General features: G+C 39.2%; 1 protein-coding gene and 2 long non-coding RNA genes across 4 annotated transcripts; 2 read left to right on the top strand and 1 right to left on the bottom strand.

Annotated features, from left to right (window-relative positions):
- The first annotated feature begins 830 nt into the window (after nucleotides 1-830).
- On the top strand, nucleotides 831-2,261 carry LOC146652360 (uncharacterized). Its single transcript, XR_014907715.1, has 2 exons — nucleotides 831-1,206; nucleotides 1,312-2,261. It is a non-coding gene; the product is annotated as an uncharacterized LOC146652360 (long non-coding RNA).
- On the bottom strand, nucleotides 1,364-24,738 carry lin28b (lin-28 homolog B (C. elegans)). 2 transcript variants are annotated; one of them, XM_085383226.1, is made up of 4 exons: nucleotides 24,390-24,738; nucleotides 16,996-17,189; nucleotides 6,698-6,885; nucleotides 1,364-2,703 (listed from the first exon to the last, which is right to left on the bottom strand). In XM_085383226.1, the coding sequence occupies exons 1-4, from the start codon at nucleotides 24,544-24,546 to the stop codon at nucleotides 2,391-2,393; spliced, it is 852 nt and encodes a 283-aa protein (XP_085239352.1). In that variant the 5' UTR covers nucleotides 24,547-24,738; the 3' UTR covers nucleotides 1,364-2,390. The 2 variants fall into 2 exon arrangements, with proteins under 2 accessions (XP_085239352.1, XP_085239353.1); XM_085383227.1 differs by lacking the exon at nucleotides 24,390-24,738 and adding an exon at nucleotides 17,956-18,247 and having other exon boundaries at nucleotides 1,365-2,703.
- On the top strand, nucleotides 23,488-27,306 carry LOC146652358 (uncharacterized). The gene is made up of 2 exons (XR_014907714.1): nucleotides 23,488-23,817; nucleotides 24,732-27,306. It is a non-coding gene; the product is annotated as an uncharacterized LOC146652358 (long non-coding RNA).
- Nucleotides 27,307-27,422: the final 116 nt, after the last annotated feature.

Raw genomic sequence — 27,422 nt, 5'->3', positions numbered from 1 at the left:
AGAATAAAATACACTTTTTTGGTTAATTCCCTGAGAACAGTTCATCATCCTGAGAGAAATTGTGTGTAAAAATGTAAAAATACATCATATAAAAAGATGTTTCCATAGAGTTTCGAGCATGGGCTGTGCTCCTTCTGTGGTTTGGTCATTCACTTCTTCTTTTTTTATCTCTGTCATGCTGCATTGTTGAGATTTGATCTTTAACGCACGCACACATTCAAATACACTGTACATTAAATAAAAAAAATAAAATAACAACAACAACAACAACTGCTCTAATGCGCTTTCAGCAATAAGTTCCTCTTATTTGAAAGAGCGAGGATAGCAAGCACTTCAGCAAGTCTTAACATTAAATGCCTTCAAAAACAAAATAAAGCCACACTCTTTGGTATGGAAATATACCAAAAAATGTTGCTTGTCTACTTAGAGCTTTTAAAAACACACACGCTAGTTTGATATAATCGTACAAAGTTATTTGATTTGTCAGAACATTAAGATACAACTCCAAAGCGACTCAACTTGAATTGTGTGAGGAGTCGACTTCAGATAAGCTCTTTTCACATTCAGTATGGTCAGAGAAGAGTTGTTAGGTCACAAATAAGTGCCACTAAAGCCATGCTTGGGATTCAAGTTATACCAAAAGCAGCACTCTTATTCTCTCTCTCTCTCTCTCTCTCTCTCTCTCTCTCTCTCTCTCTCTCTCTCTCCTTTTTTTTTGTTTCAGTGAGTTTGAAGCAGCAGCAGTGATGTCACCTCATCCCAAAGAGGACTGCGCATTAACCTGGCTGGTGCTGGCTAACAAATGGTAGGCACAGATGGAAGAGGAACAGGTGGTTCGATCTTACTGTAACACGGCTGGGAGAGCAAACAGCTTGACATTCATTTTTCAAGAAGGATAGTTAGTGAGGTATTAAATAAATAAGATACAAAGATAGTATAATGGTCTGGTACTACACCTGTAACAAAACGGTGAGCTTTTGTGCTGTATCAAAGGCGATTTCTGAGTATCTGATTTAGCAAATAAGGGAAAATATGGAGTTTGGGGTTTTTTTTAAAGTCAGTTTGATTTGTCATGAATGAAAATGGTTAAATAGAGAGAGAGTTTTCACACACCAACAAAGCATCTCATGCAATATACACCTATAGATCAGAGCTAATTCCTTATAAATGCATTACTTAAAGTTAATAGAATTTTAATTATATCTTGTGACTTTATATATATATAATATATATATATATATATATATATATATATATATATATATATATATATAGATATATATAGATATATATATATATATATATATATAGATATATATAGATATAGATATATATATATATATAAATGACTTATACTATAATTTATAAACTGTGATGTTATTTTCAACTAATTATGCCGCAACCAAAATGGAAATCTAATGATCGGTTCATTACTTTGAATCTAAACTATGATCTAGATGGATTATATGATGTCTTACATAGACTGTGTCTATCTATGATAATAGGAAACATAAGGGTTAATAGTGTTGACTCACACCTGAGGAAGAGGTGCTTCAGTCTGACAGTTTTGCTTTCTGTTCGAGCATGCGTAACACGCACAGGACACGCGCTTTCTCTCAGTCTTGCACATGTTTGACGTCTGACAATCAGTTGGTCCGGTCTATATCATATAAGAGGTATGTGAGTGTTTAAGAAGTATAGAGTGTGATCTAGCAGCTGGCTGTCTTTTTAAAAAAATTCCCTCTGGGATCCATAAAGTTTCCCTAAAGATCTTTAGAAGCCAAGCTAACGGTCCTGCGGGTCTGGATTATCGCTTAGAGGGTCTTGAGGTCTTGAGGTCTTCTTCTAATCCTTCTTAAGATGAGCTACTGTGTGTGCTAAAAGGATGCATCATGATTTTTCAGAATGATTAGGCCTACAGGATATTTTGTGGCTTTAAATCTGCAAGATAGTCGTGTAGAGAAAAAGCATTCATAATGGCCAACACTTAGGTCCAAGGGTACAAAGGCAAAAACAATCATCAAGACTAGACTTATACAGTGTTTTTTGTTTTTTTTCTCACTCTCGTGCTGCAGAGACTGAAACAAGAGTGATCCCCTGCAGTCACCATTCCAGCCGTGGTTGCCATAGCTGCACCAAATGACTGCAAGTCAGTCACACACATTCTTGCCCATCACGTACCCCACTGATCGTTGCCATAGCTGCGCTGGTTAGAAATTGTAAAAAAAAAAAACAACAACAAAAAAAAACAAACAATAAAAGTAAAGGAATAAAGACCTCCCATTTTTCACAGGTGTGAGGTAGATGAGGGGAGCTTCAGGTAACCTTGATTGAGAGGAGACATGAGGTGTCAGAGGCTAGCGGTGAAAGATTCACCCCTATGGACTATTTCAGGATTTCCTCCACCTCTGGGTCCGAGAGCCACGTTGTGTATGGGGCTCCTCGGGGGAAGAGGAGGAGCCCTCCAGAGGAGACGAGCCAGAGCGCTCCTCTTCCTCTGGGAGAGAGAGGTAAGGCCCGGTCCCTGGGCTAGAGGCCGAGGTAGACGCATGTTGGTCCTGAGAGCCTGTGGCGGGCGCCAGCGCCTTGTGGGGACACTGAGCCACCATGTGCGTGATGCTCTGGCAGTAGTGGCATTTCTTTGGCTGGGGGGGCAGGCCACACTCCTTGGCATGGTGATCCAGACCTCCACAGTTATAACAGCTGCAGGGGACAGAGGAGAAAAGAACAGAAAGCATGAACAGGATCTTTGTTTTTAGCTTTTCCTTTTCTTTTTCTTAAAACAGAAAACAGACTTTGTAGTTTTGAATCTGCAAGCACTTTGCGGCTAAAATACAGTTAGTTCCATAATTTGTTGGACAAAGACACAACTGTATAGGAGTTATAGCAGTTGATACAGCCTTCCATTTGCAAAGGCCCAAAGATAATTAGAGAAACTAGAATAATTTTAAATAGAAGGACTGTTTTTGACAATCCTTTGCAGATGGCAGTCCTGAAGCCTAGAACTCAATGACATCACCAAAGGCTGTGTGTCTTCCCTTCAGATGCTCTGCTAGGTTTGTTCGTGGCTCTTTCTGCATTCACTTTTGTTTTCAGTAAGTGAAAAGCATGTTCAGTTAGGTTGAGATCAGGTTAGGTTGAGACTTGGCCACTGAAGAATACGCCATTTCTTAGCATAGGGAAAGTCTTGGTTTGCAGTATTCGATGGAGCGTTAACCATTTGCACTTTGAAGCGCTCTCCAATCAGTTTACCAACATTTGGCTAATTTTAAACAAAAGAGTATAGCTGTGTACATGTCACAATTCATTCTGCTACTTCTATCAGTGGTCACATCATCAGTAAACACTAGTGGTTGGTAGCCGTACATGCTCATGCCATAATATTTCCTTCATGTCTGGCAAGGATCATGGTATGCTTCATATCATGAGCTGTTCTCTCCTTTCTCCATACGTTTCTCTTTCGATCATTATGACACGAGCTAATCTTGTTTTCAAGAATCTTTTTTTAGAGCTGTGCAGGCTCGTTAAGGTGTTTTCTTGTAATGTCTAATCTGGCCTCTGTAATTACCCTCATGAAGGCATCTCTTGATTGTAGACTTTGGCAGAGTGTTAGATGTTGTGAGGTTGTTTTCTTTCACTATGAAAGTAATTCTGTCGTTGTGCACATTAGTTGTCTCCTTTGGTTTTTCCGATCTCTTGATGTTGCTGAATTACCCGGTGCATTCATTTGTTTTTAGAATATTTGGCGTCCCTCACTTGCACTGACATTTCTCTGTGCCTCACATTTAAAATCACAGTGAAAAATACAAATTCAACACATGGAACCAACTTCAGATATGTCTGCTTTATTGGTCATGAAATAATGAAGCAACAGATCTGACCGGGACATTAAAATGCTTTATTTTTAAACAATTAATACAGTGTTATATATAATAATTTAAATAACAAATGGAAGTATTTTTAAAATACTGAAATTCTTAAGCAGTTAATGCAAACTTTTTTTGAACCCTTTGAATTAAAGCTGAAAATCAGCACACTTGATTGATTTAAAAAGGCAAAACTACAACAAATATGGCCCTACTAATAACTATCATTTCTAACATGGTAATTATAATAATAATAACAATAAGAAGAAGAAGAAGAATTTTAAAAAAAAAGAAGAATAAAGATTTTATTTCACTCTTGTCCATCATCGGCACTACGGAGTAGAAATGTCGGCTCCAACTAAAATTCCCCACTAGATGGGAGTGTTGTATATGATTTTGGTCTGGTGTGGCCGCTGTGGCATGCCAAACTGCATTATATTATTAGCTCTGAAAAGAATGCCAGCAATGAAATGGCAACAATAAAAGCATGAAGAGAAATTAGACCAAAATGTTAGCCCATCATGATGCCATCAGTTCTCTTTGCACTGCATTAAATAATAAATATTTTTTGTCATATTTTCTTTTTTCTTTTTTTTAAGGCTTTATGTCACGTACAAGTCACCGTTCAGGTTTTTAATAATGTCCTGGTGTAAAAAGCTTAATATCTCTTGGGCAATGATGTCTAGAACAAATGATTCTGGATTCATCAGTCTGTGTTAAATTTCTACTGCAGCAGTGCAAAACTCAACCACTTATCATTATGAAATAACTGCTTACTGCACACATTTTAAGGTGCATCTGATTTGATTGCCAATTAACAAAATAAGAATTGACAAGTAGACCCAACTGCAAATTGTGGCCACTAAATAAGAAATTGAACCATGACGGCCTTTTCTATGGAACCAGATAAATTATCTTTACTTAACCTGTTCTTTGCATCCAATAAAATAACAACTGGCTGTTTGAATTAAATAAGAAAAATTTAATGCAATGTTTAATTGTTCTTTGTAAAGAAAAAGTATTATTTTTCTACAATAAATAAACCATAAAGAATATAATAGAGACTACAGATAAGACTGCTACCTCACTAAAAGCTGTGACATTAATTAAGAAAGACTTAAAGGTAGGTTTTAAGAGGTAATTAGTAAGTGTCCTCAAAACCTGGATTCATACAAGTACAGTGATCTGATAAATTAATTCGTGCAATTAAATAATTATATTTATATACTAATTATAGTTCAAATCCCGAGGTAGCATGAAAATCCATCAATTTATTGGAGAATTTAGGTTTTAAAGTTTAAAATATTCACTCATGTAATTCAGATTTCTTGTATGTCTCAGGTCATGCACTCATTTAGTGTAATGAAAGCACAGTTTAATCTCAGCTAATTTGATTCAAATGCGTGCAACACAAAGAGAAAACATTGAAAAACTAAATTTCATATCAAACTGGGAAAAACCTGGATGAAGACAAAACAGCTCAAAATATTTGGATGTCCTTTAAGTTTAATATTGAAGAATGTTTTTATCACATATTAAGACTAATGAGCTTTAAATGCTAATGGAAATTTTTTTTTTCAGGGAAATGGTTACAGATGAGTGCTTAATTAGTTTAAAGAAAATTCTGCAACAGCTGATGAACATTTCTCAACAATTACTGTTAAACATCGACTTCTCTGCTAATTTCTGTTTGATAAAAAATCAGCACTGTCATCACTAAAGTTTTTAGCCACTATTTCCACAACCGATGAATTGTTTACTCAATTTTTAAACTGAACAGTTTTACACAACGTGATCTGAGCAGCTCTAGAGAAAAGAAAGAAATGATCCGTTGCATAGCAGAATAACCCGCAGCGTAACCCACCAGTAGCTGCTCCCACTGACCAGCATTCACAAAGACAGAAACACACATCTACCTGCCATCACTAAATCCAAAACCACCTTGCTACCACATTAGCAGAAGACAGACACTTGACCTAACACTGGATCAATTATCCAAAATAAGCTGAATTATTCAGCTGTGTAAACCAATCAGGGAGCCTTCTCTGTCAGATACAGTTTCTTCCTTTCTAACAAATGCTTTTCTTTACCACTATTAAAAAAAAAAAAAAAAAAAAACACAATAGTGCTGCATTGGAGCACTGAAGCAACAGTGATGCAGCAACATAAAGGGTGCCAGCGCTACACTTTCTCATGTAAATGTAGCCTTGAAATCATGTGATACCTTCCCACAACAGATACAGTACTTAGACTCTACCTGGCAGGATTTGCCGCACATCAAATGAGGGCACTTTCTTTCAGTAGGAGGACAGGAGGACTCTGCTTAGCGTTTTCAAGGCACTCCCTATGGCTCCCACTGCAGATTTCAGCAAAGCTCCCTTCAGGATTCAACTGAGGACAAAACAATTGATTTGGCTACCGCTGCATTGAGATGCATATAGGTCCAATCTACCCCCATGCTAATATAGTCTCTAATGTAAAAGCTGGCAAATTGATTTAAAATAGCGACAATGGCAAGCGAAGTGCCCTATTCAATTCCTTATTATGGTGCACAATAACCATAGCAACAGGCATGTACCGAGGCGGATTGAATAGATTTAATCTATAATCTCAGCCCACTCAGAAGCCACTCACTGCGGGTAGCTGTACGTATAGAATATGTTTCCTATTGCTACAGCGTAGTCTTGCTTTCTCAAAGCTAACCACAGGCACCTATACGCATTCACGTATTTCACATTTTCAGGAAAACCATGCATACGTGTGATTACATTCATGCAGACGCAAAACATACACATACATTTTTTTTGTTTCAAAAATGAATAAAAACCTACCGGTCTCCCTTTGGTTTGCGTTTCTGCAATGGGACCTTCCCTTTGGGTCTCCTCTCACTGCCTGCACAGGGTCCCCCACCAGGTCCGGTCACCCGCAGGGACTCTAGGCCCTTAGAGGACTTCTTATAGGTGAACTCCACCTGCTCACCCTCCTTTAAGCTGCGGAAGCCCTCCATCACTAGTTTGCTCTGTTGGAAGAATAAAAAAGGGCAATTATCCCTTTAAAAGAGGCAGATGCTTATTGCCAAATGCAAGACACAAGAGTGTGTAGGTAGGATAACGCCCTGTGTGTTATAAGCGAGAGTATCTGACACGTTAGGGCTCATGTTTGTTGAAATTGCTTTAAATTTAATGTCAAAGCATTTGTTTCCCTTAGGTTAAAATATTATAATTGCAAGCCTATACAAACATAAATCTTTAAAGGTTAATTTATAGGACGTTAGATTTTGTAAGAGCAAAACTGTTCCAGGAAAATGTAAATCTGATTCTTTTATAATAGTAAACCACGTCACTGAATAAGGTAGCTCGTTAAAGGCAACTGAAAGATCTCTATTATGTTAGCTTTAAAGGCTTTTTATACAGCAGTATCAGGGTGCGTTTTACCTTTGTTGGTTATATTGAATATTTTTTTAACCCCAGATGATTCATGGAAACTGACAAAGGCTATTTAATAGCCTTCAGTATGCAGCTAGACATAAAGACAGCCCCCTTCTTAGGCAGAAAATGCAATCTTTCAGTGAAAATGGATTAGTTCCTCTTTCTGTCTGCATAAGATAAAGCATTAATGTTACGCAAGCCCACACCCATTAGGTTAAATCTACACATTGAGCAGTTGCCAGATATATTATTACGTCTGCACACAAAAAGTTCCCCAATCAACTCCTTTTATTTCCACATAGCTCAAGAATCAACATTTACTTTATTAACACGGGCAAGTCCACGAGGTGGGCTTTTACACACTGCCACATGCAGCGAACACAACAAGTATTAGCAGACAATGAACATCGAGAGGCAAATACATTACTTCAAACATGGTGGATTGACTATATGTGGTTTGTACCAACTGCCGTGAAGGTTGCTCCACAGAGCGACTTATCTCACATGATATGTCCTTGGTTTACTCTCTTTATCTACTTTTCGCAGAGACACCACTTCCTTTTCTGCAGGCTTAAAAGACAAGAATGTTACACCTATACAATCTTTTTTTTTTTTCTTAAAGCATCCACCATCCATCTTATCTACATGATCGGAAATATTGATTTAGTTACTACATAACCACTGGACAATGATTTATGTCTTGTTGATCGCACAGCGCGGACGGCTGATAGGCACAGAATCCGTGACCTTCATGAATCGCAGCAAGCCCTGCGGCTCTTATAGGTAAACACACGCCCACATGGGCATGCAGTGTGCAGAGCAAACCTACTACCTACTATACATCAAGACCTATAAATAACACACAGGCTATCTGTAAAAGCAGTGCATGCTGTAGAGTCAGATATGTAGGAGACAAAGGAAGAGAAAGGCACAAATGATCAGATGATATAGATGTGAAACTATAGAAGAAGGAGAGAAATTGTGCACAGCAGCATTTTTCTGCAGCGACTGAGGTTACAGGAAGCTGAAGGCACTCTATAGGTGGTTTGTAGATAGAGATGAAAACCTAAGAGAGAGGAAAGACGTACAGAGGATGTGGGAATTAATTACAAACTAAGAATAGTGTTTGAACTCACTGCACTCGGATAATTGTCCATGTGAAAACCACTGTACAATAAATGACCACTGGGATACCACGTGGATTAAATGGAAGTGAAACGAAATACATTTAATATGTCTCTGTTTCCTTCAGGAAAACAAGTATGAAAAAAAGGAAAACATTTAACCTTGTTTCACACAGCGGAAAAAACTTCAAAACCTACCGCAAACACAAAGAATATCTCAATGTAAGAATATGCAATCAAATACATTTTCTTGGGATCTGTTAGGTCGCCTTTAAAAATTCAGGTAACACAAACTGTCGTTATTACAACACCCAGTTATTCAAAAAATCATTTTAAAAATGCTTAATAAAATGTATTCTAAAGGCACTCACATATCACAGCACTCGGTAAATGAGGGTCACGCCAAGACTTTCTTAGGATTAAAGAAAAACTTTCAAATAGATAAGAAAAAATAAAATATCCACTCTACATTAAATAAATCAGTTTATGTTCATTTCTTTCTGTTTTTAAAGTAATTTTTGTGCATTTTTAAAAAATTATATATATATAATTTAGACAATTTAAGTAAGTTGCATTTTTTTTATATTTTCCCTTTTCTTATCTTTACCTCCCTTTACTTGAACTTTATTCCTTAAAAGAATGATATCAAAGACAAACTTTGACATCATGAAAAAAAAATAACTTCAGTTTCAAATAATAAAGGTTATTAGTTGTTGTTTTGTTTTTGTTTTTAGGGTTTTTTTAGAATTGGTATTTTTACAACTTATAGTTCAGTACAAAAAAAGTTTTAGAAAGCCATCAAATTTCTTAAACTTGAACAATGCTGATATATAATTATGTTATTTCCCTGCGTTTTAATCTTTTTTTTTCATTAGAGATTTTTGGATTTTGATTTTTTTCATATATATTAAACACAAATTAGTACATATGAAACATAAACTTTTACCAAATAGCTATTAATCTGGATTCCAAAGGCCTCTCTCACAATGAGTAATAATACACAATTTTTTTCTTTACTTTTTTTATATAATAAAACAATAAATAGGTTTTCAGTTTAGTCCTCAGAAAATATAGATATATACACGGAAGAGTTGTGACTTCATATTTAACCTTTTTTAAACAATTCTTTCTTTTTTTCCCCACATTTGAACATTTCAACAATTTATTCGAAAGAGAAAATCGCCTTTTTTAGCATTAAAAGCAAAATGTCCAAAATTCACTCATTCATTCTTCCTCTGATGTCCTGCTTGATTCCCCCACTGCAGTAAGTGAGACTTACAGCCAAGGCCACTCTGCTTCTAGTCGATTTGTGATGGAAGACTCATCCATTTTGGGCATTCAGCTATTGGATTTGGCTTTGAGGAATAGATGAGAATCAGGGAATGGAAATGAGCAAGAGGAAAGATTATGCACCACAGATGCAAAAAAGGGAATAACACAGAAGGGACGGTGAGGAGAGTCACAAACTAAGCAAGCAGCATCATGATCAATCTCAGAACATTATGTTACAAAATAATAATAGTAATAATGTTAAGATTCCATATTCATTAACCTATTCTTTTATCAAAGTTCTCTGCTCATACCAGCAAAATAATCAACCAAATGAGAAGCTACAGCCGAGCTATATCCTGGTCATTCAAATGGAAACACCAATTGATTTTATAATTGCCATCATTAGACCATCTGAATGGCTAAAAGGCATTTGTTCAGCAGATATCAGTAAAAAGACAACAAAAGGTTGTGCCCATCCCCCATGAAACACAATATATTCAGAATAATGATAAATAAACATCAGCTGGTCTCTAGACTATGGCACACGAGCCCTTCCTCTTCCTCTCCTGTCTTCAGTCCAGAAGCAGCTTGTCTCTCCAGGTCAAAGTTGAGTGGTTTGTCTCAGCACTCTACCCCCCCCTCTCCAACTCACTCAATTCCCACAATGCACCAGTGAGGAAACCACACATCCCCTTTTGTTCTGTAGAAATGCAGGAAAACACACATAGACACACACACACTAAAATCTCCTCCATATAGTTTATGGCATCATGTTTGTGTCAGATACGTTCTGACGCGTTCACTCGCAACAGCTCAGTCTCTGCAATTACGTAATAAACTGCAGCATATGGATCTGTATATACATGTGTGCCTCCGAGCTGCTCTATGCATGTGTAAGCGTGTGTGTGTGTGTGTGCGAAAACTTCGCAAATCAGAACCTGCAACCTGAGTCCCCTCCTCTCAAGTGACCTGGCGGGTGTCCTGACCCGTTTCAGTTTACGCAAAGAGGTCAGGAGAGGGCACGGCTAAGGTGAGGGAATGAAAGAATGCCAAGCAGAACGAAAAAGAGAGAAGGAGAGCAAGAGAGACTCTAACACAAAATGGGGGAGTGGCTTAGCACAGGGAGGTGGATATGGGTGGGAATCTGGAGGAAGAGGAGGACAAGGGTGGGGGGTGGGGGTTCATGGAACTACCTCCACCGCATTCTGTTCAGCTCCAATGGAGGAGCAACTCCTCATCAGTGGCTGGAATTGGGGGAGGCCAGGAACAAAACCACCATTTGATCAGGAACCCCACAGGTCAGCAGGAGAAATCCTGAGGTCAGTGGTATAACCATCATAGCACCACCCCCAGCCTGCTGGGAAGACCACACCACCACTCTGTGCTTAAACTTAAGGGTCACCAGCAGCCAGCACCATGCCTTAAATGGAAGAAACCTATCCAACAAAAAGATCGAAAGATACTCTAAAAGGGCTTGATTATGCTTGCAAGCTTCCTTATGTGTAATAAATATCTTTAGGTCTTCATGCATGTTACCGTACATATATATATATATGTGTGTGTGTGTGTGTGTGTGTGTGTGTGTGTGTGTGTGTGTGTGTGTGTGTGTGTGTGTGTGTGTGTGTGTGTGTGTGTGTGTGTGTGTGTAGGAAAGAGCCAGAGATCAATATCGACACTGACATCCTAGATAGAAATAGCCCTCCTTTTCATCAGCCGGCCCTCGTCATCACCAGACCCAGCAATCAATACAGGAAGCTGTAATGTGAGGGGATGGGGAAGCAAGAGAGAGGAGAGCCACCATCCTCCACCAGCCTCTCTCCGAGGCGACCACCAGCTATGGAATGGCTAATTATGGGATGCCTTAAATCAGAGGTGGAGAAGGGTATTGTGCTCGTTTCTAAGAGGACCGGGAATGTGCAGAGGTGAGTGAGTAGAGGGAGATGGTGGTCAACATGTGGCTTGGTGTCACTGAGTAGCTTTTAATACACAGGAAATGCTAAGTGGATAAAGCTGGGCTAGATCAGCTCAGATGGACATAACCCAACAGGATATATATAAACCAAAGAAGAAAGGGAGAGGAAACACACACACACACACACAAACATGCCAGTGAAAACCACCAACAGAGCCGCTCTTATGTCGGTGACACCGCAGCCCTCCTCAACACATTGTCATTAGTGGCTCTGACCTTTGAACCTCGCCCAGCCCCCATCAAACAGTTAAAAGCCTTCATGTTTCCCCTGCTTCAAATTAACAACATCCAACACCCCCGATTATGACTGGGCCAAATATTTGATCTGGGGAAGGAAGCACTAGATCATCCTGGTACATTTATCAGCATGAGAGGGGGAAATGAACCTCACTGAGGTGACTGGTGATAAAGCACACAGCCTGCTAATAACTGCACCTATTCAAAACAGAAACAGTCCAGTGTCACTGCAAAGATTCACTGCCAGCCATTTAAAGAGGTGTCACTTTCACAAAAGAACAAATGATGGAATATATCATAAATTTAAAATGACAGAAATCAATTTTAAAAGGTTTGAATTTTTCACGTTTTCTTTTAGGAAAAATGATGGATCAATGCAAACCTTTCAAACCTTACACGTGTACATTGGTAGTGCATACAATTTGAGTTGCAATCATTATTTAATTGGTTTTACAGTTGAATCCATTTACAGAGGCAAAAAACAGCAGCTGTCTTTTTTTTTTCTTTGTATGCCTTGGCACTGAACTCACCCAATCTAACAAAGTAGACAGATGATGATGTAATGCGTGACAAACATGACACAAAAATGAGTGCTGGTTATTAGCTCGGATCTGATGAATTCTAACATGAATACAAAGAGATGAACATGAGATAAATGTAGTCAGATGTTTAATTGAGGGATTTTATACATTTTATTTACTATAATAGCTCTAATCTTTATCTTTATTTTTTTATTTGAGCCTTTGCAACAACTGTGTTTTTACATATAAATTGCTTTCATCTGTCTCTCTAGCAATTTTTAATAGAAATTTGACTATAGATTATCGCAAATTAAAACCGTTTCAGGCAAATCTCTCCAAAAGAAAAGCTTTTAAACGTCTGTTTACACATGTTGTGTCTAAATCTAACTTTTCTCTATCCTTCGGAAATGTAACAGTTGTTTTATTAATTAATTAGGTCTTTGATGATTATTATTTTTTTCCTTTTTGATGCTTTTCTTTGTCATTTTTTAGGACAAAATGATCAATGGAGAAACAAAGTGCTAATAAATAAAAACAAATTGCAGACTGTAGCCCTTAAAATCTATCAAGCATTGCATAGAAGAACTGAGCAGCCAAGAACATTAAATATTAAAGAAAGAACTAGAAAGAGCCTCCTGGAATTTTTCATTCCTGGTAATTAAAAAAAATAGATTAATTAAATGCTTAAATCCTTAATCAGCTCATACTGACATGACCAGCGGAACTGCTGCTCTTTTTTTTATTGTAGCCCTTCTGTGTCTACTCCATCACCCTTCCAATTACCAATCAAACATCCGCTATATGCGCCCAGCTCCTCAAAAGGAAGTCACATGACTTGTCTTTCTTCTTCTTTTGCTTTATTTGATGTAAAGACGGGAAGGGTGGCGGTGGTGTGGGTGAGTGGAGTGGTGTGGCTGCAGGAGACACAAAGCCTGATACTGGCTATCTGCAGGCAGAGATGGGTGGGGCCTGCATGCCAAACGGTGACACGGACCAGAGGTTAATCTCACTAGGGGCCCACTTTAACCTCACTACACAAAACACACACACTCTCTCTCTCTCTCTCGAGTGCGCACATGCATGATCAAAAACCTAGAACATTTTTCAACGGATCACACGTAGGCATCGACAACCTGGTGGCTGAAAGCAGAAAGTAAGAAGTGCTCACACACACACTCACACACACACATTCGTAAGGGATTCATAAACTCATGGGGTTTCAGGAGAATAGCAACAGCAAACTGTTCAACATTTCAAACTGATTACCGACAAAGGGCAGGCAGCACCCCCAACCCACTAAACCCCTCGCCTACCCTCTTGCCTTTTTGTCTTTAAGAAATTCCTCTTTTTAAAGAATGCCCAAGGAGAGACCCCCCCCCCCCCCCCAACACACACACAAACACACACACACACATAGTAAAAAACACTCAGCCCAGGTAGAGAAGTGGTTGACACACAGAGATAATGTAATAGTGGAATCACTAAGGAGAGAGTGAAGATGCTTAATTACTCTCTCACACCTTCCGAAAGGAAGCGATCAGATAGGAGCCGTGATGAAGAGGCCTCCCAGGAAGAGGCCTCGTGCTCTGGGGGGTGGGGGGGCTCACACTAACTCTCTCTTTCACACACACACACACACAAGCGCACACCCTCCCTCCTTTACCTCCCGCTCCACCACTCGCTCGTCTTTTTCCAACCTCTCACTCATGTTTTCCTCTTGGACTACCGCCGTCCCCAGCCCAGCACCCCCACCCCTCACCCACACTTTTTTTTTCCCACATCCCTCCTCTTTCCCTCTCTTAAGGAAACTCCTCCTCTCTTCCCCCCTTCCTCCTGTCCTCATGCTCCCTCTTCCCCTCCCTATCTTTCTTACCTCAGCTTTTATCATGCGGATAGGGTCAATGTTGTGCAAGAATAAATCGGCATCCTTTCTGATAGTTTTATTTCAACAACGACCCTTTTACCACAAACGTGTAAAATAATTCATAACCTTTGTTTTAAGTTGGTTTGATTGTGAGCTTGCCACTGATTAAAAATGACAAAATGCATCCTAAAACAATTATTATGGCTTTAAGACTTTTAAATAATTTTCTACTTAAGATATAACAGGCCAGATCTGTATTCAATATTTCCAAATCTGAACATTTCTTTTAAACCTGGAAATAACATCAATATATTCAAATAGCTCCAGGCTGCTAGCAGAGAGACAGAGAGGGTGGAACAATCAGAGAGAATGAGTGACCGATTTAATACGAATGCACGAGTGTGAATCCTTCCAAAGAAATCACGGGGTTGTTTGCATTTATTATGACAGCGTGTTTATGAGTGCACGATGTCTTCCCCTTTGTGCTAAATGACAGTCGTGTCACTGTGAGCGCGTACAGCTGCCAGAAACACTGGGACACAAATGATCGAGTGTAAACATATGATTCACTGAATGCTATAATTTAACAAAAAGCTATATTAGGAACAATTTGGTCCCCACCATCCTCCCAAAATATGAAAAAACGAATGAATGAAACAGAGCAGCTCTGCAAACATTTTCATCTATACACCGCCATCATCACAGTACCTAATGAGCCTTTCTTGCATTGTGGATCTAAATATTTTTCCTATGTAAAGCAACAGTATACCGCACAAGCCTTTTCTGCCTTATAGGCTACAAACTACTGAGACACACAGTGTTTTGTTAGACTCCTGCTCAGCTCTTAAGACTGTTTCCCAGAGCACACCTTTATTCACCCTTGATGGCCTGATCCACTCCTAAAACATCTCTGAGCAGCAGGGAAGACAGGAGTCTGGAGTGTATGGACAGATGCAGTGCTTTCAGTTGATGAAGCCACAATGTGAACGTATCAATCAGAATCTGATAACATAGTGCTGTAGTCATCCACTTTCCCGAGCTTGGGCTTGTTTCATGCAGGCGCAGTAAGAGCGCATGAAAACATCCACATACATGTAAATGTTAACCAAAAAATGTAGAAATACATGTCAGGCTATATTATTACGTGCATATGAAGATGCGCATGAAGCAAAGCTCAACATATTGTTGTTAGTCACTGAATGTTTTTACTCCAGGATTTTAATCCAGATATTTTTATAACTCTCGATTATCACGTTTATAGCCAAACTAAATGCACTAAACAACCAGCTTTACCGCTGTCAGAATTCAATGGCAGTGAACACATTTGGTCAATCAAATACTGCGGACAATTTGAAATGTACATATATCTATTTTTTTTTATTTGTATTTATTTATTTATTTTTCCATAAAAACTGAGCTGAATGCAGCATAGCTCAGAGAGGTGGAAACTACCCTGCTGGTGCAGAACACACTCAAATGCCATTCAAAAAGACATTGGATAGCAAACCATGTGAAACTGTGGTCCCACTTTCTATTTTTAGTCTGGCATGCAGCTTGAAAAAAACATACTGTAAGTGTTTGAGTTACATTATATATATTTTTTTTTATCTAAATAAACTAATCCCTTTATGCAACTATAATCCATATTTCCCAGTGCTACTAATTTGCCTTATAGTAATCAGTGGAGTCATCTTTTCTACAATGAAGTGAGAGAGTGTGTCAAATGAAATGGCAACAAAAATGCCTCTCTTCGTCGTCTGTCGTTCCTCGAGAATTTTAAAGGCACTTTATAGGACCGTAAAAAAGGGCGATTTAACGGAGGGAAAGGGGAGCTAAAACAAGGGAGGACTTCACTGCTCTTTGTTTTCTGTAGCAGTCAAAAACAAGGCCTCTGAAATGAACTCCATGCACAATAAATCAGCAGTACACGCGGAGGGAGTGGGAGGGGGACACACAGGCTTGCTTCACGTCACCATTCGGTATGAAAGTAAAAGGATGTTTCTATAAACTGCACATACGGTTCAAGTACATCAAGCAAACAACAGCACTGAGCAAAATCCACCTTCCCAGAACAGAGCCCAGCAGTGAGTTAAAAAAAAAAACACGCTCTCCGACATGTTAGCTGGCTGGATATCAAGCAAGCTCTGCTGTCCATTACAGGGCCAAGTGTGAAACTAACCGTGTCATATCCACACGACATTTCTTTCCTTTCCCTTCACAGGGAGAAGCAAAGGGAGAGCTAAACGTGTGCCTCAGAGGAAAACTTTGTGTGTGTGTGTGTGTGTGTGTGTGTGTGTGTGTGTGTGTGTGTGTGTGTGTGTGTGTGTGTGTGTGTGTGTGTGTGTGTGTGTGTGTGTGTGTGTGTGTCGTTTGTTTGTTTTGGTTTGGTTTTTCCTGTCCCTTAAGCATGTGGACAGCATGTTGTTACACAGTAACGTGTCGGGCAAGGCGAAACATCCGGATGATACAGTGTAACTATCGCTGTGAAGAAGAATTAAAAAGGGGCCCGAGGACAGCAAGATGGGATCTGAGGTAACAGTAGCATTTTTTTGGCAGAGGAAATAAAAAGTATTCAATCATTCGTCGCTTTTCCACGCTTCTTTTTTTTTTTTTTTAAAGAAAGGAAAATCCGGATGAGGCCATGCCCACCACATCACCACGACGCAAACGCGTATTCCTCGGTGCTTGTGTGTACGTTTTCATCAACTTACTTGGTGGACGAAAACATCCAGAGGGGGGTCAACGGGGCTCCCTTCGCTGTTGGTCATTGAGATAAATCCAAATCCCATCCGAACGTTGAACCATTTGCAGAAGCCCGATCCCGACAGGACCTGAGGTCGAGTGCGGTCCTCCTCCTGCTCGGCGGACTTGGCGGGGTCTTCTCCGCCACCTTTACCCGACCCTCCTGTAGAACGAGCGGGCAGTACAAGAGGCGAGTTAGAACATTTTGTTTGTGCTCGCAGACACGCCGCTCAACACTCACCGCCCTGCGTGCATACACGTTTATATAAGTTTAATGAGCTTTGTTGCGTAAAAAAAAAAGAAAAGAAATAAAGAAAACTTCTCCAAGAAGCGTGAGGGGAATCCCCTCCACTTCAAGTACAGGCTATGCGAAGTTCAGGGCCGGTAGAAATTTCCTATACTATTTTTCACATGTCACATAAGCGAAGAGGGACGCGTGGTGCTGTGAACCGATGTGCGTCAACCAGACATTCCCTCAACCAAAAAAAGGGGGAAAAAGTTGTTACTCCATGACAGATGAATGCCTCTGATTCGTGCACAGGCATGCTCAGTGGTGTAACTTGTGGAGGGTTTTCCTCGTGCATCTACAGCCCGCTCCTGATGTGGAGTTGCATGCTATAAGGAAAAAAGGGCAGGTGTACACATGGTTCCTCGAGCTTTACTACTGGCTTGAAAAGCATATACGCTCTAACAGTGGATCTATCTTAATGCTGCCAGACGTGGTTAGATGTGGTGCTCGGCAGTGTGGCGGTTCAGGCTTTATTTTTTATTTTATTTTATTTTTTTAGGTTTGGAACAATAATCACGCTGCACCTTGCCTCCTTCTCCCTTCTCGCGCGAGCTCACGTGGAGCAAATATATGTATATATATATATATAACAACAACAAAAAAACTAAGAGCAGAAAATAGAAAATAATTGCAGAATAACCTTCGGCCATGTTTCCCCGCGGACCCTCTGCGCCCAAGTTGCAATAGAGAAGCTTCCTCTGCGAAAACGGGCTGCGGTAGTCACCATTAATCCGACATCCTCGATCCCATCGGTCACCAGTTTAGCTCGCATGGTACGGCGTGCTTTCTGCCTTTTGATATTTTTGTCATGTCTTTCTCTCTTCCCTTCAATCCCTTCCTCACTCACACCACCTCTGTAGCCTACTGCTCTACCCCTCTCTCTCTCTCTCGGTCGCTGCCTCTCTCACTCCCTCTCTCGCTCTCGTCTTCGCTCTCATTCGCTCTCGAGCTGGCTGTGCCCGTTCCCGTAGTGAGAACACGTGACTTTGTCAATTACATGCTTTCTTGCTTCTCATTTCTATCCCAAGATTCAAAGAGGAAAATGGGTGTGTGTTGTGGGGGGGAAACTGGACTCGGAACCATCAACAGCACGCGCCCAATAGTTGTGTAGATCATAAAACAACCCACGTCCACTGTGGGAAGCTGCAAGCTGTAACGTGTGCTATATGATATGCTATGCGCTGCAGTGCACTGCTTGCAATGTGTTTTGTTGAGGTCCTGTATCAAAAGGGGTTGGTGTAGCTACATAAGGCTATTATGCACTGAGATTAGATTAGATGATTGGATGGGATTAAATTACATTTTAATGAACTCTGCGGAATAATAGGGTGGCCATGACAACAGCAAAAACACACAAAAAAACAAGGAAATAATGAATCAACCAATTACAATCAAAAGCAAATGATGAAGTTAGGCCCCTAATGGGTGTAGCTGATTAACCTACAGATTTGCAGGCTTGTTTTCATAGATCTTCCCATCATCACGTGGAAGTACAGCAGTGTGTCCTGTGTGGCTTTTGTTTGTTTTTTTACTTTGAGTATTTTGACTCATAAAAATTAAGTAAATTCAAAGAAAATCGTACATGTTTAAAATATGTTAGTCTACTGTTGGTTTGTTTAGACCTCCACGGGGTGACAAAAATAGTGTTAAATGGGTGAAAATTCACACATAAAGCATCACTTAACAAAGAAAATTCATCAAAAAAATGTTTCTTAATTTATTTTATTTTACTGCTTGTTTTTTGTCAATTTCTATTACTGTTTGCTTGTTTGAATCTCTTCTCCAGACCCTACTATTACCAAAGCCAAACTCTAAAAGATTTTCAAGACAGGGTTAACTTTTCTACATTTTATACAAAGTAAACACAGCACCATTAAAATACGTAAGCTTATTACAGCCTTTGTTTGCAGTGCACAGCTCACTTCAGACTTTCACACCAGTGTATATTCAAAAGGGTGAAATGCAGCTGTGGCTTTAACAGAAATAACATCCAGCTATGCTAAGAAACCTAAACCTGTTTTGCTGGAAACTAGAACTTGTGAATTTTACAAAACAGTGCAAATGATCATTTCCCACTTTCATGCATGGACATGTGTTTGTGCTCATGCTCCTAACTCACAACCAGTTACCTCCCAGTATCATAGTGGGCACCAGAGGAGAGCTGAACTCACAGCTTTGGAATGTGACTGGAAAACTGACAGAAAGCAAAGCAGATATTTGTAAGTCTTGAGCCTCGTTTGTCATGAGGATACGTTCCTTACCAAGATTAGTTCTGTCTGTTTCTTTTTCTTTTTGAGCGGGGGAGGGTCATTTCTTTTTGTTTTGTTTTTTGTTTATTTTTTTTTTTTGGGGGGGGGGGGGGGGGGGTTAGAAATGCTTTTAGAAATACTATGAAGCTGTCAGTAAAGTTTGGAGCTGAAATTGTTAAGTCTTGTTTTTCCTTCTTCTTCTTAGAAAATAACTTAGTTTGAGTCTTAAAGTTCCACTTTTATTCAAACTTAAAGAGATTTTTGTGGCATTACTAAGCTTCCTTAAAGAGAACTTTAACACAGGTGGCTTGTATCAATTCAATATGCTTTTTTAAAATGGTACTGTTAAAACACATATGTTTAAAACCACAAAACAAACACAAAAGCTGGATTAAATCAAGTTTGAGCACATTTAAATTCCACTACACGTCTTACTTCCTATTCTGGACATGGTTTACGTCCAACAGCATAGATCACTTAAGAGAAGAATAGCCCACGGAGCAGATCAACAACAAGAACAAGCCCAATGAGAAACTTTCCATCTTATCTCACTTCTGCCTTGGTGGGACGTTTCTCGAGGGGTTATTCGCGAGTATGAGGAAAGAGGAAAAACACGTTGGAGGAATGAAACAACAACAAGCCTGTCTCCACCCACCGACGCTCAAGAGCCCACCCTCCGGAATTCGCAAGCTTTGCCCCTACCCCCAATCCGTCCAACCCAGCCCCCGCGCACAAGGCCTGTTTTTGAAGATGCTTGTAGTGGAGGCCTCCTCAGCAGCCATAGAATTACTGTGTGGGTCACAGGATTGGATACCACTGTCAGATGTTATCCACTCATTCATATCCTGGCAGGACCTTTCTGATTAGGACAAGTCAGCGGAAAATACCGCAGTGCAGCTTACCGAAGTGTGCAAAAGAATGACAAGGAATGATTTAGATATGGGAGGCTCTGGTGTGCCTGTCGGTCAAAAGAGGGAACTGAAAGAGCAAAATGGTTGTTAGTGAAGATTTTATGGTGTGCTTTAAACCTGTGAAAAACAAATTGATTCATGAAATGCTTGTGAAACAGCCTTAACGATTGTAATGGTACAGAGGCACAGAAAAACCCGTGAAAGTAAAGCTTTGCAGATGTTCTAAGTAGTTTGTTTTCATAAACGACACAAACTAGAATTCTTCACATATAGTTGGTTTTCAACTGGTTTTAAACCCATGTCCATCTCTTTTATACTTTTCTTTATGCAGATTTATGATTTATGAAAATTCAGATTTTTCTCAGTTTGATCGGTTGCCTTCAAGCTTCAGCAGAGGAAAGTTTTCAACATTTTGTTTTTTCTCAACGTCCTTCTGATGGAGAAGTTAGAAGGCAGCTTCTCATTTGACAGCGTGACAAAACAAAACAAACAACAACAACAAAAAACCTTAAAGTTCCTACATCTGAAAAAGTGACATGGCCCAACTTCAAACTTTGTTTCTTTGCATTAGATGTTTGTTTTATAGCTGCCACAGATCCACAGTCACGCCTTTTGTTTGCACTTATGCAACAAGATAAGACTGTTTTGAAACCTCTTTTACTTTCAAACCTTTTCATTATATTTGTGGCGATAAAAAAAGAGAAGAACACTTTTCAACTGAGACTTTGCAAAGACATCTACAAACTGACGTATGTTTTTCTTTTCTTTTTTGAAGATTGTTTTTAAGCCGAACATAAAACTTGTAACAATCTCTGCACTAGTTTTGTCATGCTACAGAATAAGATACATTTTTCACACTCATTTACATTTATATAAGGATCTGTACTTTTTCCACTTCTATTCATGAAGATGAGCACTGAAAATATTTCACATATTAAGTTCTACAAAAGGATCTTCATGTCACATCTGTAATATTGCTAGGAAATGATCTGTTTCTGAAATGAGCCGAGCAGCTCCTTGTTTGCAGACGACCTTCGTTTTAAAACCAACATCACTGTTTGTGGGGTTTTTTTAGTTTAATATCATTTCTTATGATATGATCTAATTTTAGTACCTCCCTACATGTGAAAAAAGAGAGCTGACACTGATAAAGAAGAAACTTTTTATGTGAATGTTTGCGGGGGAAAAAAGGTTGAAGAGCTAATTCTTATGTAACAAAAATACATTTTTAAGACAAAGCGACTGCATTTTTTCCATTTATTATTTGTTTGAATGCAAAGCAGGAGCAACACTTTAACCCATTTGTATGTCTTTTTACTCTCTCTATTTCCATAGCTTTTTCCATACATGCTGTATCTTTATATCGATCTAATCCCCACCTGTTCTGTGGAGCGCTTTGTTGAACTGCCCGATTTTTAAGATGTGTGAGTTGCTGAATGGGTTTTATTCTTTCATCACAACTAGCGATGAGAGGGGTGATGTAAAAATTTGCCTCATATAAAAATAAGCTGTTTTGGAGAAGTGCATCTAAGGTTTTTGTTCCAATTTGAATGTCACAATAGTCTCTGTGAGACAATGCAACATCATACAAATGAGGCTTCATTTATTTTCAGTACAGTCCAATTCAATATGGTACAATTTATATATGATGTTCAGCACTACGAGTACAAATTTATCATGAGAGCAGAAAAAAAATGGCATAATATGAATCTCTGTAAGGCCTGCAATAATTTCAGGTGTAGAATTGAGAAGCTGTGTCTTGGGTTTGTTTTATTTGGCTTATTGATAAGATTTGCATAGATATATTTAATAAAACAAATGTAATATTTTTAATGGATTAGGCTTGTTTGATTTATTGTTCTTGTTGCTTTATTTTCTCAGTTAATAGCTCTAATCAGTGGAAAGAAATGTGTGCATCCAAGCTGCAAACTATAGGATCTTAAGAGCATTTTGTTTTCTTTTTTAAATAAAGAGAGATTTTTTTTCATTTAATTGTGTTTTGGGGGTTTAGTGAAAACCAAGTGGAAGTCACATACCAGTACATATTCTGTTTAAATGCATCTTTTATAAGCCATCTTTTAAAACCTGTTCAAATGTTAATTCATCTGTATTGCTCTTTATTTTTAAGCCTGCAAGGAAAGATCAGTGCAGTGGCTCATTTAGATCTTCAGTTGTCTTAGATGAACTATATATTTATGAGCACATGCAGATTCCTGAGTTGTTTGAATACCAACTTTCTGTGCAGACTTTGAACTCCCTCTCCCCAGCTAACCTCACCCAACCCCCACTCTTCACCAAGTAGGCTCCCAGAGGAAACTTGCATTTTACCATGCATTGCTGTCAATGCAGTTCAAAGGGTTCATTGAGTCCCTCTCTCTTTTCTCTTTTTCTTTTTATGTGAGGAGGGGGTTGTTTTTTGTCGTTTACCTCATGCATTCCAGCTACCAATCCTTCACTTTTCTCTATCGTTTACAAGGATGGATAAACAGTGTTGGCAGAGCGGGGCCATCTCCCCTCAGGGTTATTTTTAGGACCAGAAGACTATATGCTTATGGAGTGTTTTAAGAGAAGAAGAAAAAACACGCCAAGAAATGACTTTTTTTTTCTAATTTTTTCATCTAGTTTCAAATTCGAAGCACAGCTCACTTTAATTTCCATCCCTGGATGTTGGTGACTCTCTGCAGACAAAGAAGAATTGATATTTTTTTTCTCATCCATTCATCGAATATTTTCCTCTGTTTTCTTCACAGATTTCGTTAACAAATATTTAGACTCAACGAAAAAAAACATTCACACAGCACAGAAAAGCACACGCGTATTGTGTGGTTCATACTTGACCACAGGGGCAACTCAAAAACTTTCCCTTCGTTTTTCATGCTTCAAATCGTAAAATACGATTTTTTAAAAACCCCGTTCCATTTAAATTAGGATTGGATATTTGTTCACTGGAGGCATTTTAGTGCGACTTTCAATTTGATACACTTCCAACAGCCATATTTTTTTTCTTTTACCTTTTGGTCTCAGGAGATGAATTTCCCGTTTACTTCTGAGGGAGGAAGAGAAAGAAAAGCGACGAAAGTAAACTTTATGGGCGGTAAATCACGTAGTGGTAGTCTAACTATCCGGCCAAGGCTCCTGCACCGGGAGTAAACAGGGTGAAAATATCTGAATGAAATATCAGTGACGTCAGAGAGAGCGAGAGGAGAGGGGGGAGGTTAGAGAAGAAGCGCTTGTACCGCCGATGCGCCAAAAACTGCGCACAATGGGGCCACGCATCTATATCGCATTCTTCCAATTTATTTTTGGATTATTTTGTCGTGTTGTTCTGCGGGGCTTCAGCGGGTCAGTATGACTGTTTTTTCTTGCTCCTGGATTCACTGAACCTTCTGAAGTTTTAGTCAAACAAATGGAGAAGCTGAGCATCCACCCACAATGTAATCGATAGATCTGCTAAACCAACGCTAATACTCCTTAAATATCATAATATAAAGCTTAAAGTGGTTAACAGAGATCCTGTGATGATGGATCTTGTTTGCTTAATTGCTGTTTTCCGGTTTCCCCCGTGTATTGAGGAAAGTTCCCTTTAAAGACTTCCAGTTGTTGTTATACAAATAACTGTGTAATGCGTAATTTCCCTTAAAACAAAACGATAAGCAATCTTTTGGGTGCATTTGTGCGCATCTTTAGCGTCAAATCGGTTTTGATTACGTTTGATTAAAGAACCAATCCATCAAGTCTTCACGGTGGGTAACGTCGGTCATTTCAGGTCAGGGAATGGTAGTGGGAGGGGGGGGGGGGGGGGGGGGGGGGGTCAGCACATAGGTGAGCCAGTCTCAATCAAGGCTTTTCTTGAGGAGGGTGGATTTAAGCTGGAGGAAATAGGGCAAAATGTTGGTAAAATTCAGCGCACTCACCTGTAAAAGAGGTAGAGGAGGAAGTGGACATGCTCCCTTTTTTCTCTCCCTCTCTCGCCGTGAATGAATGAGATGGCACAGGCAGACCAAGCGTTTCTCCCGGTGTTCCTTTGATAGAGCAAATGTAGGGTGAAGTAGAGATCAGCCTGCTGGACATCAGGTCTCCCGACGCTCTAGTTTGAGTTACATGTTTCAACTGACTTTAACCTGCATGGCGCATGAAGCCAAGTGACCGTCTGGAATCAAAGAGATTTTCCATGGATGAATATTTTATAGTGACTCTGTAACATAAGCTGCAGCAGCGTGAGAGACAGACTGATTTGTTTTAAACTGAACCAACAGATTCCTTTGAGGCTGTGGCACAGATCCGGAAAAAAAACATCCTCTGAACTGCTCCAAAGGTGATTTCTCTCTCTCTCTCTCTCACTTCATTTCCCAACTTCTCACAAACGGTTGCTCAAGCTCAAAGGCACTGACGGCTCAATCTCATATCTACCCTCCACAAACCAGGTCTAAAAATTGAATTAGTGCTAGCATTTTAGCTGCAAATGTGGGGTTTCCCCATAAACAAGTCTTCCAAAAGATGCAGATGCGTCGTTGGTATGCGAGATCTTCTGAGCTTTATCACTGCTCTTCTAACCATGCGGCATCTATGACCTCCCCCCAACATGCTCGCAACCATCCCCACCTCTCTCCCTCTCTTTCTCTTGTTGATGAAGATCCATACTTAACATCCCCCACCCAGCCCGTTTAAAAGACCTACCCACCACTCAGTAAGCTCAAATTAATTTTCCTTACAAGATTACCATAAATATTCACTCCAATCACCCGTGAAGCGATCACACAGAAGAAACCCCAAAATTTTTATTAGCCTACTATAATGTATCCTCTCCTTCAGGCACCCCAAACTTTCCTCACTGATCTGATGTCTGCTGTTGACTCTTTCAGCTTCATATCCTTGTTGAATAGCGCAGCTTGGCTGGTTCCAGATCAGCGACTGGTAACTGAGAAGTGGGGGGTGGGATTGAATAAATAGCGCCATCCATCGGTTTGATAAAGGCAGTCAACTTCACTGTTATTAATGTACCTCACACTGAGAGAGAGACAAAATGATAGATAGATAGATAGATAGATAGATAGATAGATAGATAGATAGATAGATAGATAGATAGATAGATAGATAGATAGATAGATAGATAGATAGATAGATAGATAGATAGATAGATAGATAGATACAAAAAGCTACATTCGCAACTATTAAATTATTACATGTGATTATAAGCGTTAATGCTTATAACCACAGGTGTGTGTTCATCGGGCGCGTTATAATGTCTTCGAATGTGTCAGCCAATCAGAAATGAGGATCTTTTTCACCGCTTTCATTAGACATAAGTTGATAAGATCATTGCCACATGTGATGGTTATTTCCACCTAAAGCCAACTTATAATAGGATGTTTTAACATAATATTATAATGTAGGTCATGCATGGGCTAATCCTATAAACCACTTTCTTTGTGTGTGATGACCCGCCAGCTTCAGCACAGACAAGTGAAACAGTGAGGGTGTTTTTTTCTTTTGTGAAGTTTACCACTAGGATCAGTTCACTGACACACCAGTCTACATGTAGGCAGGCAGCAGGATTTCACGGGGTTTTATGCGCCATCTGGTGGTCCAGTATCCTCTGATTTCCCACGCGGGTGTATGTGGACGCGTGCGCATTCAATCTAAATTGGCTGGGAGGTGATTAAAAGCGGGGGTGGCAAACCTTAGATGAGGCATTGAGTGCTGACAAAGTTATTTGTAACGACTGGGATTTATTTATTTTTAACATTTTTGATAAGTTTGGTCAACTAGCTCGTTTGATTCTATTGCGCATGGCCTATATCTGGCTCTGGTTGTTATTCAGTCAATGTAGCTGTTCATTCTTCCAGTTATTTAACCTAAAGTTAAATAGGTTAAATAGAAATGCAGAGGCACTAGCCGATCTTTGTCACCCAAAGTTGTTGGGGAGCTGGAACAGATGTTAAAGTATTAAGACAGGCAGTATAATTTGGTTTTAAGTAAAGCGAGTCAGTGTTGTGTCAGAAAACATTCTCAAAACTTAAAAGAAAAATTGAATCTTCTTGGCGTCAGATTTCACGACTGTTTTAGTTTCATAACATGACGAGTAATTTGGTTTTGCTGGAACACTGAGCACGTTCAAAATGATCTGAATCTGAAACCATGAGTATTTTCATGTCCATCTTTAATGTTTATTGGGTGTTTTAAATAATAGAAATGAAACATATAAACTGTCATTTTTTCTGTCTTCAGATTATGTTTATCTAATTTATGTTTATCTGAAATTGACATTTTTGCAAAGCATTTGAATTTAATTTTTTTTTTAACTTCACTTCTAATAGACGTTTTTCTAATTTGATATCAGTTTATTTGAATGTTGTGAAAAATGTAATGTAATTGTGCACACCAGTTTGAATTTAGATAAAAGAAATTTGGAAATTTGTGCATGTTTTCATACTAACTCATATGCATTTAAACATTTAAAAAATAAAAATATAACCCATAAATGATGAAAGAGTCATCATGAAGCTCAACTTCTTGCTATTTTGTAATGTATTGTTCATTAAAGGCGCGGTCACAGACTGGAGTGTTTGAGATGATTATAAAAGTTTCAGGTGTGACTGATTATGCTTATGAAAACCAAAAGTGGGACATCGGAGAGGCTTTTGAACATGAAACATGTACGTTTATTAATCCTCATGGCTTCCTCTGTGAGACCACCCTCATTTTGTGCTTGCTGCTATACCCGTTGTTCACTTTCAGCGTGACTGCCCCCTGGTGGAAGACCACACATGAACTCAAGATTAGATCTAGACGCCCTGACTTGCTCTTTGTCTGTGAAAGGGAACAACAGACCGATTCATATCCCAGCTTATTTCATTATATTTTTTAATAGAAAGCAAAATATTTCTGTCTTTGTCCAAGATTATCTCAAATAAAAGATTTTTTTTATTCACTGCCTTCATTTGTTT

This window comes from Rhamphochromis longiceps, linkage group LG15 (assembly GCF_057381845.1).
Source record: "Rhamphochromis longiceps isolate RC_006_pf linkage group LG15, R_longiceps_female_GT1.1, whole genome shotgun sequence".
Classification (NCBI taxonomy): Eukaryota; Metazoa; Chordata; class Actinopteri; order Cichliformes; family Cichlidae; genus Rhamphochromis; species Rhamphochromis longiceps.
Note: the sequence above shows the minus strand (reverse complement) of the source record. Positions and strands in the feature narration are given on the sequence as shown.